The 12,587-nt window shown below is 39.6% G+C and overlaps 1 protein-coding gene across 1 annotated transcript in view; it reads right to left on the bottom strand.

Moving 5' to 3' along the window:
- si:dkeyp-14d3.1 (transmembrane protein 132C) overlaps positions 1-9,804 on the bottom strand; it is a 223,403-nt gene extending 213,599 nt beyond the window's left edge. The window contains exon 1 of the mRNA XM_046350552.1: positions 8,875-9,804. Coding sequence (XP_046206508.1) covers positions 8,875-8,920 — 46 coding nt within the window. The 5' untranslated portion in view covers positions 8,921-9,804. The remainder of the gene's footprint in view (positions 1-8,874) is intronic.
- Between the last annotated feature and the right edge of the window lie 2,783 nt (positions 9,805-12,587).

Here is a 12,587-nt window from a genome sequence, read left to right on the forward strand (position 1 = left end):
ACGTGTATGATCTGTGTAGTAATATTATTTGAATCAGAAAACCATTTGCATTGCTAGCTTTAGCCTAATGTTAGCTAGCTAGCTTCCTGCGGATTCTTACTACAGCTTTGACAATGTTTGTATTGGTAGTAGTACGAGTTGGGATTATGCCGGTTCATTGTTTGGCTAACTAGCTATCTAGACTACATATCTAGACAATAGTGACCCATCCACTTAGCTAGATGTGGCTCTGGGGTGGTTATAGCATTTCCTTCACATGAACCATCAATTTAAACAAGTGTGTCAGGTAAGCGTCATCTAATAATGATAAAATATTTATAAAATATTTAGATCTGGACTCTTTCTGTTTTTGATATTGCTACTATGCAAGTAACCACTTCACTGTTTACACCTTCTGTATCCTGTGCATGTGACAAATAGACAAATAGATTTGATTTGAATTAGCCTATGGTTACCAGATAGCTTCACATGTGAATCCTTAAAGAGATGGGTGGGGCAAAGGCTTAAGAGGGTGTGAACAATGCTGAATGGGTGTAGACAAAAGAAGAGCTCTGCAGTAGCTGCAGGGTTGGGGGAGTAAGCATTTGGCGATTTTAGCATGTAAATCTTGGTGCAGCAAAATATATATATATATATATATATATATATATGCATGCCAGCAAAGCCACTACACAACATAACACTAAACAAACATTAATTGCACTATAACGGTGACAAACGGTGCCCACAAACTGTTAGAGCCTACATAATGTTGTCCCAACAGCTGTCCCAACACCGCACCACTGCTACACCTGGCTATCAGCGGAGCCTTGTCTGGAAGCAAAACAGTTCCTTCAGCCTCATTTACAGCCTTTTTCAAAAAACATAGCCGATATGGAAACCACAAATGTGGTTTCTACTGACAATTGAGATATACAAACTATGGCATAAGGGAATGACAAGCGGATAAGAGGCAATCCATAATTTCGATTAAGACATTAATTAGCGAGCTAGGACAGATGTTGTCAATGTAACTATTTGTTCAGCACTTTTGAAATGTACAGCGACAGAATTCATAACATAGGCCGTTCTTACAGTATTCTCCCTGTACACCAAGTCAGAACCGTAGGATAAATAACGGGGGCATATAAATAGACAATGAAAGGTCTAACAATATTTAATGATTACATTTCTCTAAAACAGGCTATAGGCTACATGTGCATGTGCACCACCAAGTCAGAACAGTAGGCAAAATTAAGAGGGGAAAAGGGACTAAATTATTAGCGTGAGGCACATGGGCTACTAACAGCTTACTAACGTTACACAAGATATACTTAGTATTACTTTCTTAGCTACAGAATACATATCTCCCTGGCATATTACATAATTATGCAGCAGCATACAAGACATTTTTAGACTCACGTTGTTGTGCTGTGCTCACTTCCTTCCAAACCACTCATTGTTGAATTTGTGATTTCCAACTTGTTGTGTAATGTTTATGTCCATTGGCCGATGAGAGCACTGGTACATTTTATCTATAATTTCTCTTCATTATTTATCTTGATATGGCAAGGATTGAAAAGGATTTGCCAGTAGATTGTCGACTTGATTCATGATGATGACTGCTAGGTAAGATTTTGAAAGTATGATGTTGACATGATCAGTCCAATCAAAGCTACTGTACATATAATGTGATTTGACGTCATTTTATATGTGGCCAATGACATTGAGCCTTCCTGGATGGGCACTTCTAATGTAACTCTATGTCAGGACGCAAAGGGCTAGAATTTTCGAAGTCTCCTCTTAGACTTTGAGGTGATGTAGTTTCCCCATGAGTGTTAGAGGAATTCTAAATTCCTATATGTTTTGTAGCCAAAAACCAAATTTGCACTCTCTCTATTTCATTAATGAGTTGTAAATTAATTAATTATGCATGAAATAGATCGAGACCAGTCTTAAAAGTCAGGTAATAGCGTTTAATTCAAGAGAGTACTGACTTGAAATACAAAGAACATTACATTTTAAGGAGAGAACATAAAATGACGTCATCAGTTTCTCACCCCCTCTCCGATCCACACAATAGCGCAGTGTCTTCAGGTCTGAAAATGGTCTTCTACTCCCCTCATAAAACAAACATTCCAATCTGTCTAAAAGATATACTTTTCTCCACTAATGGAACATCAAATAAACATTCTTATCTGTCTGAAAAGATATATGCCATCCCTCTCCCTTAAATCCGCAAGGTACAGACAATTAATTTGTTTTACCTACATTTTCGTTTCTAGTTTAACCAAGAACCCATACATTTCATACCATAACATAATAATATTAAAATAGATGGTTCTAATTTAAATGTTTACATAATTAATCATTTCAACCATAATTTCCTCCAACAATGAGTGACAGCAAACTGAGCCAATCACAGCGCAACACTGCTGGCTTGCCCCACCACCACAGAAAGCACTGAGCTGAGCTGAATCACCTGCATTTTGGAGCTGCCTTACTCAAGAAAACAAAAAAGAGACCATGTTTGTATGCGTCTTTATTAACTCAATGATCTATATATTTGTTTTACATAGTTTGCAAACAATATGTGACACGTATTAATGCCAAAATAACATGCAAAACAGGTAAGACCCACCTACGCTGAATGATGGGTTGCCACTGCATGTAATGGATTACAAAAAACAGTACCTGTAATCGGTTAAGTTTGTTCCATCTAAGTGAGTCTGACCAGAAGTCAGAGACCAGTATGATGACACACCAAATGGGTATGATGGACCATAGGAAAAGAGCAGGAGTAGGCTTTCATAGGCTACAGTCTAAGATAAGTCTTCCAATGGTATGACTGCTGTCGGCAACCAAAGATCATCCAACTTGAATAAAGAAGTAAGGATGACAGCAGCGGTGTAGTCTATGGCTATATGGATATCACTTATTATTTTTTATCTACATAGCACATTGATGTAAATCACACTGCTGCTCTCTCATTTAGCAATTTACGCCTTACGGATTGTGGTTGTTGTGGATGGCTGTTCACAAATCTAAATGTGTACTTGAACCCAATATTGGTTGGCTACAAGAAGTTTAAGCTGCCTATCAATCATTGTTTTTGAAACCAGTGGACAGCCAGTGAAAAAACACATTCTTGCAGAAGCTGCACAGTGCGGATCCCAGCCTATGGAATAAAAGTGGGGCTTTTATTGCTCAATCTAATTCATGCTGGTGTTATTTTTGAATCCATAGGTCTAATGGACACATGTTCAAGCTTGCACACTTGATAAACTTACAGGGGCAATCTGTAGTTGCTACATCAATTTTTGGACTTATAAATGATATATGCATGCATTTGTATTGAAATATAAGCAGTTTGGGTCCAGTGAATAACCTGAAATGGTAAAAAAGTAAGCGATAAACTGCCAGAGATACAACAACAACAAAATATTAGGTTACCAGAAACTGAAAAATTATGTACATTTCAGAGTTATGCAAACAATTCCTACAAGTGTCCCAATTTGTGTTGATTATTTACAAACCATCTGTCTGTATAAAAGCAGTGTTGGAACAGACTGTGTTACTACACCCTCTTAAGCATTATTTGGACAATATTGTACTGCAGGAAGTAGTATATTGCTATCATAATGGCGAGAAAAAGGCAATTACCAAAGGAAGACAGACAGACCATTATAACCCTTAAAAGTGTAGGTCTTTCCTTTAAAGAAATTGCAAAGACAGCCAAGGTGTCAGTGAGTACAGTTTCCTACACAATCAAAAGGCATTTGGAAACTGGAGGGAAATCTAACCCAAAGCCACAAAAGAATCAGAAGACAAGTTTCTGAGAGTCAACAGCTTGTGTGATTGGTGGCTCACAGGACAATAGCTTCAAGTACAGAATAACACTGGTCGAAGTAAGCAAGTCTCAGTTTCAACTGTGAAGAGAAGACTTTGAGCTGCAGGTTTGACAGGTCGAGTGGCAGTATGAAAGCCATTGCTAAGATGGCAAAATAAGAAAAAGAGGCTTGTCTGGGCCATGAAGCACCGCCAGTGGACTACTGAAGTTTGGAAGAAGGTCTTACAGACCGATTAAATCTTTGGTTCATCACGCAGGTTTTTGAATGTCGTCGAGTAGGTGAAAGGATGGTTCCTCAGTGTGTGACACCAACTGTCAAACATGGAGAAGGAAGCATGATGGTCTGGGGCTCTTTGCTGGATCCAGAGTCGGCGACTTGCACAGAGTGAGTGGCACCATGAACCAAAACGGTTACCACAGCATTTAGGCAGCGCCTTGCAATGCCCTCTGATGTACGCCTAGTTGGTCAGGGGTTCATCCTACAGCAAGATAATGACCCAAAACATACCTCTTGGCTATGTCAGAACTACCTTAGAAGAAACGAACAAGACGATAGACTTCAAATCATGGAGACTTAAAACCCATCGAGCTGGTTTGGGATGAACTGGGCAGAAGGGTGAAAGCAAAGCAACATACAAGTCCAACACATTTGTGGGAACTTCTGCTACAGTGATGGGAAGAACATACCAAACAATATTTGATTTCCATTATCAGTGTGTTTGGCTGTTATTTCTGAAAAACATGGCTACTTTGACGAGTCAAAAATATAGATACAATTTTATTAAACAAAACGATTCCATGATTTAGTTTTTGTCTCCAATTATTTATTTGTTCTATGCTTAAATTTCAGTACACATACAACTGTGTGAATTTCAATAAAAACTGTAGGTATTCTAAAAGTGTATATTTATTTACACCCACTCAAGGGTTTTTCTTTATTTTTACTATTTTCTACATTGTAGAATAATAGTGACGACATCAAAACTATGAAATACCTTCAACCTCAGGAGACTAAAGAAATTCGGCTTAACACCAAAAACCCTCACAAACTTTTACAGATGCACAATCTTGTCGGGCTGTATCAACGCCTGGTTCAGCAACTGCACCGCCCACAACCGCATAGCTCTCCTGAGGGTGGTGCGGTCTGCCCAACGCATTTACCGGGGGCAAACTTCCCACCCTCCTGGACACCTACAGCACCCGATGCCATAGGAAGGCCAAAAAGATCATCAAGGACATCAACCACCCGAGCCACTGCCTGTTCACCCCGCTATCATCCAGAAGGTGAGGTCAGTACTGGTGCATCAAAGCTGGGACTGAGAGACTGAAAAACAGCTTCTATCTCAAGGCCATTAGACTGTTAAACAGCCATCTCCAGCACATCAGAGGTGTCTGCCTATAGACATAGATTAGGAATCACTGGCCACTTTAAGGAAATTAAACACTAGCCACATTAATAATGTCTCCGTATCTTGTATTACTCATCTCATATGTATAAACTGTACTCTATACTATTCTACGGTATATTAGTCACTTTAGTTGTGTGTAAATATTGCATCATCCATCTCATATGTATAAACTGTACTCTATACTATTCTACGGTATATTAGTCACTTTAGTTGTGTGTAAATATTGCATCATCCATCTCATATGTATATACTGTATTCTATACTATGCCACTGTATTTTAGTCCAATGCCGCTCTGACATATATGTATATACATGTATATTCTTAATCCATTCCTTACTTAGATTTACGTGTATTTTGGGTATATGTTGTGAAACTGTTAGATATTACTTGTTATATATTACTGCGCTGTCGGAGCCAGAAGCACAAGCATTTCGCTACACCCTCAATAACATCTGCTACACACGTTTATGTGACCAATAAATTAGATTTTATTTTATTTGGAAATAACACATGGAATCATGTAGTAACCAAAAAAAGTGTTAATTTAAAAAAAATATATCTTATATTTGAGATTCTTCAAAGTAGCCACTCTTTGCCTTGATGACAGCTTTGCACACTCTTCGCATTCACTCAACCAGCTTCATGAGGAAGTCACATGGAATGCATTTCAATTAACAGGTGTGTCTTGTTAAGTTAATTTGTGGAATTTCTTTCATACTAACCTCAGAAATCGACAGATTGCAGCCAAAATAAATGCTTCACAGAGTTCAAGTAACAGACACATCTCAACATCAACTGTTCAGAGGTGACTGCGTGAATCAGGCCTTTATGGTTGAATTGCTGCAAAGAAACCACTACTAAAGGACACCAATAAGAAGAAGAGACTTGTGTCAAGAAATACGAGCAACGGACATTAGACCGGTGGAAATCTGTCCTTTGGTGTGATGAGTCCAACTTTGAGATTATTGGTTCCAACCGGTGAACGGATGATATCTGCATGCGTGGTTCCCACCGTGAAGCATGGAGGAGGTGGTGTGATGGTGTGGGGGTGCTTTGCTTGTGACACTGTCTGTGATTTATTTAGAATTCAAGGCACACTTAACGAGCATGACTACCACAGCATTCTGCAGCGATTCACCATTGCATATGGTTTGTGCTTAGTGGGACTGTCATTTGTTTTTTTCCCCACAGGACAATGACCCAACACATCACCAGGCTCTGTAAGGGCTATTTGACCAAGAAGGAGAGTGATGGAGTGCTGCATCAGATGACCTGGCCTCCACAATCACCCGACCTCAACCCAAATGAGATGGTTTGGGAAGGAGTGAACAGCAGAGTGAAGGAAAATCAGCCAACAAGTGTTCAGCATATGTAGGAACTCCTTCAAGATGTTTGAAAAAGCATTCCAGGTGAAGCTGGTTGAGAGAATGCCAAGAGTGTGCAAAGCTGTCATCATGGCAAGGGGTGGCTGTGTTGAAAATCTCAAATATAAAATATATTTGGATTTGTTTAACAATTTAGGTTACTACATGACTCCATATGTGTTATTTCATAGTTTTGATGTCTTCACTATTATTCTACAATGTAGAAAATAGTTTTTTTTATAAAGAAAAACCAGTTGAATGAGTAGGTGTCCAAACTTTTGACTGGTTTTGCATGTCCATTGATTCTTGAAGAATATCATTTATTTATATAGCCCTTTGTACATCAGCTGATATCTCAAAGTGCTGTATAGAAACCCAGCCTAAAAACCCAAACAGCAAGCAATGCAGGTGTAGAAGCACGGTGGCTTGGAAAAACTCCATAGAAAGGCCAAAACCTAGGAAGAAACCTATATATGCCTCATGAGTTTAGTTTAACTGTCACACAAAAGATATGCTTGTTTTTCGCCAATGTTTGTAAACATTGTAAATTTAAACAAATACGGTATACCCTCATAACATGGTGGTTAAAACAATAATTTTGATATCATGGATGGTCAGTCCTTGCATCTATAGCTCTTTGTATTAATCTGAGAGTGGTTACATTTCTCCAGGCCCATCCATCAGCTTTTTACCAAAACAAAGGCGGGGTGTCAATTTTGTTATTGTTTAATCTGTGGATTTGCCCTTTAAACAGCTGCATCAAGATATCAAAGTGTCACCAACAAAAAGTTAACCAACAGGCCTAATGCAAATGCTGCATGAGTCCAGCATTTATTGTTCAACAAGAATCAATGAGCCCAATCAGTCCTCCATGACAACAAAATCATAAACAACAGAGTGGAGCTGGCTAATACGTCCTTAGTTTTGGGGTTAAGCTCAGGTAAAACAATTTGGCTAATCTATACTTCCATATTTCCAAGTCTCATTCTTGAAGATCAAGGGGTATAACATTTTGTAGCATGTACGCTGGGAGTCGGGAAGCAAGTTCAGGAAGTGTATTCAATAAATAAATGAAGATAGAACAAAACAAGAAACACGGGGAGCGTACAGACATGAACACTGGAACAGAAACCATAACGCCTGGGGAAAGAACCAAAGGGAGTGACATATACAGGGAGAGCAATCAGGCAGGGGATGGAGTCCAGATGAGTCTGATGTGCGTAACGATGGTGACAGGTGTGCGTAAAATGAGCAGACTGGTGACCTCGAGTGCCAGAGAGGGAGTATATGTGACAAATGTATTGGAATGACTGGAATTCTGAAAGACTTAGCTTTTTAATGTAAAGACATCATTTCATGGTATTATTATATGTAGTACGTAGAAAGCGATGGGTTTAGAAGAGGCCTTGGCATGCTGAATGCGGGAATGTCCATCAGGGGTGTTGCCAGATCATTTCATGCTCATTTCTCTACCATAAGCTGCCTCCATATATATATATTTTTTTTTTGCAGGACCTAACATGTCATACAAAATGGATGACGTAGTACATAATTGTGCAACATTTCAGAGATCCGTTTTGGCTCATGAGCACCACTTTCAAAACTGCTGGCTGAATTAATACAAAAGCTCTGGAGCATCACTTTAATTGCCCTCTATCTCTGCATCTTGACTATGGTATCAGCAGCTTGAGTCTCAGTAGGCCTATAGGTTAGGTTGACTCTCACAATAGGTGTGTTCACACCAGGACTAAGAACAATGCAGTGTGAAAAGGCCCAATGTGGTCACAGACTGCAACTTCAAAAATGTTTTAGACACAAATCGAGCAGACCACTTGCTTTGACTCCATTTGCCGAATGCAAACTTGATTCACTGAACAAACTCATATGAACTCTTGTTTGAGATAGATACTTCTGCAACATGTAGCTGGGTATTTGAATGTGCTGTAGATAACTGGTCTTAAAGGAATGACAATGCCATGCTGACATATTAAAATCAGCAGCTACGTTTGTTGGAAGCATGTATCCTTGAGATTAAAGATTCCCATGAGGAAGCTATCTGAATAAGGTGTTAACATGGTGAGCAATAATTCACTACATGAACAAGCAATACAACATATATTTATGATTTGAGAAAAATGAAATGGCGCAAACCCAACACACAGTTGAAGACTCCCAGAATGAATAAATATTTAATTATTCAAATATCAGAACCATAGAGCTGAGCTGCAATGATAACAAATAAACAATTGTTTAAAATAATGTCACACTTACCCCCTAGAAGTACCATGATTGATTGTAGCGCACGGAGATGCAACATGTTTCTTTTCTCCTTTAATAAAAATATATTTAGACTTAGTGTTAATGGATCACTCAAAAAGGGAGGCGAATCATAGACTTGGATGCATCAAAACTGATGGACAGATGTTTACTAATGTCCACTGACCATCCAAATGATAGCTTATTAAATTCCAAAAGTCATGCCGTTTCTCTCATCCAAAGTGAACACCCCTCAGCAAAATGTGCCCATTGCTGAATACCGAATGTTAATGAAAACGCAGCAATGTGTAGACTAATAAATATTCAGTCATAAAAAAGACTTGTTAAAATTTGAAAATGACATGCTCAGCGCTATCTAGCGCATAGTGACTTGAGCGCGTCGTTCCGCTTTTGTCGACCAAGCTTATTAGGGAGAGTTTTCTTCTTGGGATCATGAATCACCATGGAAGCAGTTGTTAGAAATATTTACATTTCTAATGCAGATTGTGGTAGATTTTTAATCCCCTGTCTTCACCCGTTTTTCATCCCTGTCTCCTCTGCATCATTTGCCCAGCGATGTGACTCCCGATGCTGAAGTTTCTTGGCGCTTGCGTACGGGTTCTTATCGTCGAACCCCAATGATTTCACAGAGAGTCACTGATACTTTAGCTGCAGAAGACACAAGTTGTGATCGAATTGCACACGATATGTTTTCATATCTTCGGATGTCCTGTTTCACCCGTAGAAATAAAACGTTTAAAATAACGAATAACTCCAACACAGGTTGTTTACAGCGGAAACAAAAAGTACGAATACCCTGTCGGATACAGAACACCGTAGTGGTTAGGTTAGTTATTGTTTTATATACGTTTTCATCAAACTTCCACACTCTATGTGGCAGCTGACTATACAGCATGAAGCAATGTTTTGCATTTGCCTCCGCTGGTATGTTCCCTGCAGCAGATATAGCCAATTTATAAAGACACACAATTCCGCTCTCTTAAATCCATCCTGGTACAGTGCACTGTCAACATCCTTTGTATAAAATTCTGAGGGAATTAAACCCACAAGTCACAATTAAGATGGCCAAATTCTGGTCTAGGGGGCGTGTAGTGTGAAGTAAAGGTGGAGGAACCGTTCAGCACCCCACGCACGCACTTTAAAGCGCATATGTGATGGGGTCCTAATGAAGAGAACAGGTTTTATGATTTATGTTTTTTTGACATGGTGCCATTTTTTGTTGAATTCCCGTTAGTTGACATCTCAACCCAAACTAGTTATTGAAATAACGTCTGTGCGCAGTGGGAACTCGCTGAGGTCGACAAGATCTAAACTGAACCCTTTATTTAACGAGGAAAGTCAGTTAATCTACAATCACGGACGACGCTGGGACAATTTTGCGCCGCCCTGTGGGAAGCCCAATCACAGCCAGTTCTGATAAAGCCAGGATTCGAACCAGGGGGTCTGTAGTGACGCTTCGAGCACTGAAATGCAGTGCCTTAGAGCGCTGCGCCACTCAGGGCGTCCACTAAAATTCAGATATCTAATAAGAAGTGTATTAACATATTGACAAACTGATATTCAAAAGAAAAATGCCAATTGATGTTGCCAAATTATTCAGGTGTCTTAAATGGGACATATTGATTAGCGTTCTTCGCAATCCGTGTCTAGGGTTCAGTGTCCACTTCCACATGATGCTGATTGACAAGCAACAGTGACACCTTGTGGATTACTATACGTAAGTCTTATCTCACCTGCCCGATTGATGACACACGGCACCGGACGCACGGACGATCTCCATAGTCACTGTAGTCAATGAAACGGCGACCAAATATGAGACCAGCCTTTAGGCTACCTCCGCACCTTCTTATGTAATGGTTCTTTGATTCTTTACCTTCATGCAGTCACTGTTGTAGTCTTTATTAGGTCCTACCAGTTCTAGCCTTTTCTCAGCTAGTACAGTTATTATGCTTAATTAACCCTCCTGTTGTGTTTCGGTCGATTTGGACCGATTTACACGTTTCTCTCTGAAAAATATAGTTCATTTAATCTGATTTCCATAAGGCTCCATGACTTTGTCCACACAGGGCATCTAAACACACAAAATACATTTGGATCATTTTCATTACATTTTGGGTGTTTTAATTAACTTTAGTACACCTGTGGTGTTCCCTGTCAAAAATGACCGGTCATTAGAAATGAATGGGTGAGACTACAATTAATGTATAAAATTGAGTTCAGGCACACTTCCTCTCCCAGACACCCACATGCATGTGTGTTTGAGCACACACACACACACACACACACACACACACACACACACACACACACACACACACACACACACACACACACACACACACACACACACACACACACACACACACACACACACACACACACACACACACACACACACACACACACACACACACACACACACACCCCTTCTTGGATTCCATGTCAACCCCCAGGTGCGCTCTCACAAGGGCGCCCGGAGTAGGGGAGGGAACCTTTCCCTAATAGAATCATCCCCCCACGGGGACCACACCTGTTGGCATTCTCACAAACAATTGCAACATTGTTTCAATAATATATAGGACTTTTCTCACAGCTCTGGTATATAAAGATTTGAGGCCTTGCTCACAATTCATTCTGTGGCAGCACAATGACCAAACAATATACTGTATGTGAGGCTCTTGATCATATCTTTGATCATAACACTGGTGAGGAGGAGAGAGGCCAGGAAACTGATAGGGAAGTAGTCTGTGATAAATAGCACAATATGTTTGTTTGTTATAGTCAAAATAATCCATACATTATGCTTTTTTTAAACTCAAAAACGAGTTGTATGAGCTCAGGTCAATGAGGCCTACAGGCCATAAATAGCAAATAGAAGTTCAAAACGTGTTATGTTCACAAGAACTTAAGTTGCTAAAAATATCTAACACAACATTAGGTGATGATATACGTATTATTATGGATTTATAGTCAGCTATAATCGGGCAGTGATTTTGGACCGGGAACGCAGAATAAATTAACATGAAACGACCACAACAGGGGGGTTAAACAACCAAGTTAGGGACTGACTACGTATTTCTAATGAGGGATACCTGGAGAAAAAAAGAATCTCTGAAATTAAAATGGATTGCCCTCCCTTCAGTAAAATATATTTTTTACCTGACCCTCCCTGAATGCTTGAAATAAAAACAAGTGACCGTCCCCTATACCCAAAATAACAATTACAAGTATAAAGTGGATATCAGAGAACATGTATACCCTTTACCCCCACTCCTAGAACAGACCAGAGCCTTAGAACAGAAACGTTTTGTCAGCATTACAGCAAAGTATGTCATGCAGGTAGATATAACAGAAACAGAGTTTATTCAAGTCCAAACTGTTCTTCTGTAGAGGGGAATTTGTCAGCATTACAGTTGACACCTGCTCACAAGCATCTGATGAAGGCAAAAAACACCAGAAGATACACAATGCAATCACAGCATGGTGAATACTAAACAAGGAACCGACGGGACAGGAACGGAACACAAAGGAATAAATAGGGACTCTAATCAGGGGAAAGGATCGGGAACAGGTGTGGGGGAGACTAAATGATGATTAGGGGAATAGGAACAGCTACATTATAATAAGACCAGCAGAGGGCACAGAATGGGGAGCACAGGGACAAGACATGATAATAAATGACAAACATGACAAAGTAGCCAGAAGAT

The sequence above is a fragment of the Oncorhynchus gorbuscha genome, linkage group LG05 (assembly GCF_021184085.1).
Source record: "Oncorhynchus gorbuscha isolate QuinsamMale2020 ecotype Even-year linkage group LG05, OgorEven_v1.0, whole genome shotgun sequence".
Lineage (NCBI taxonomy): Eukaryota > Metazoa > Chordata > Actinopteri > Salmoniformes > Salmonidae > Oncorhynchus > Oncorhynchus gorbuscha.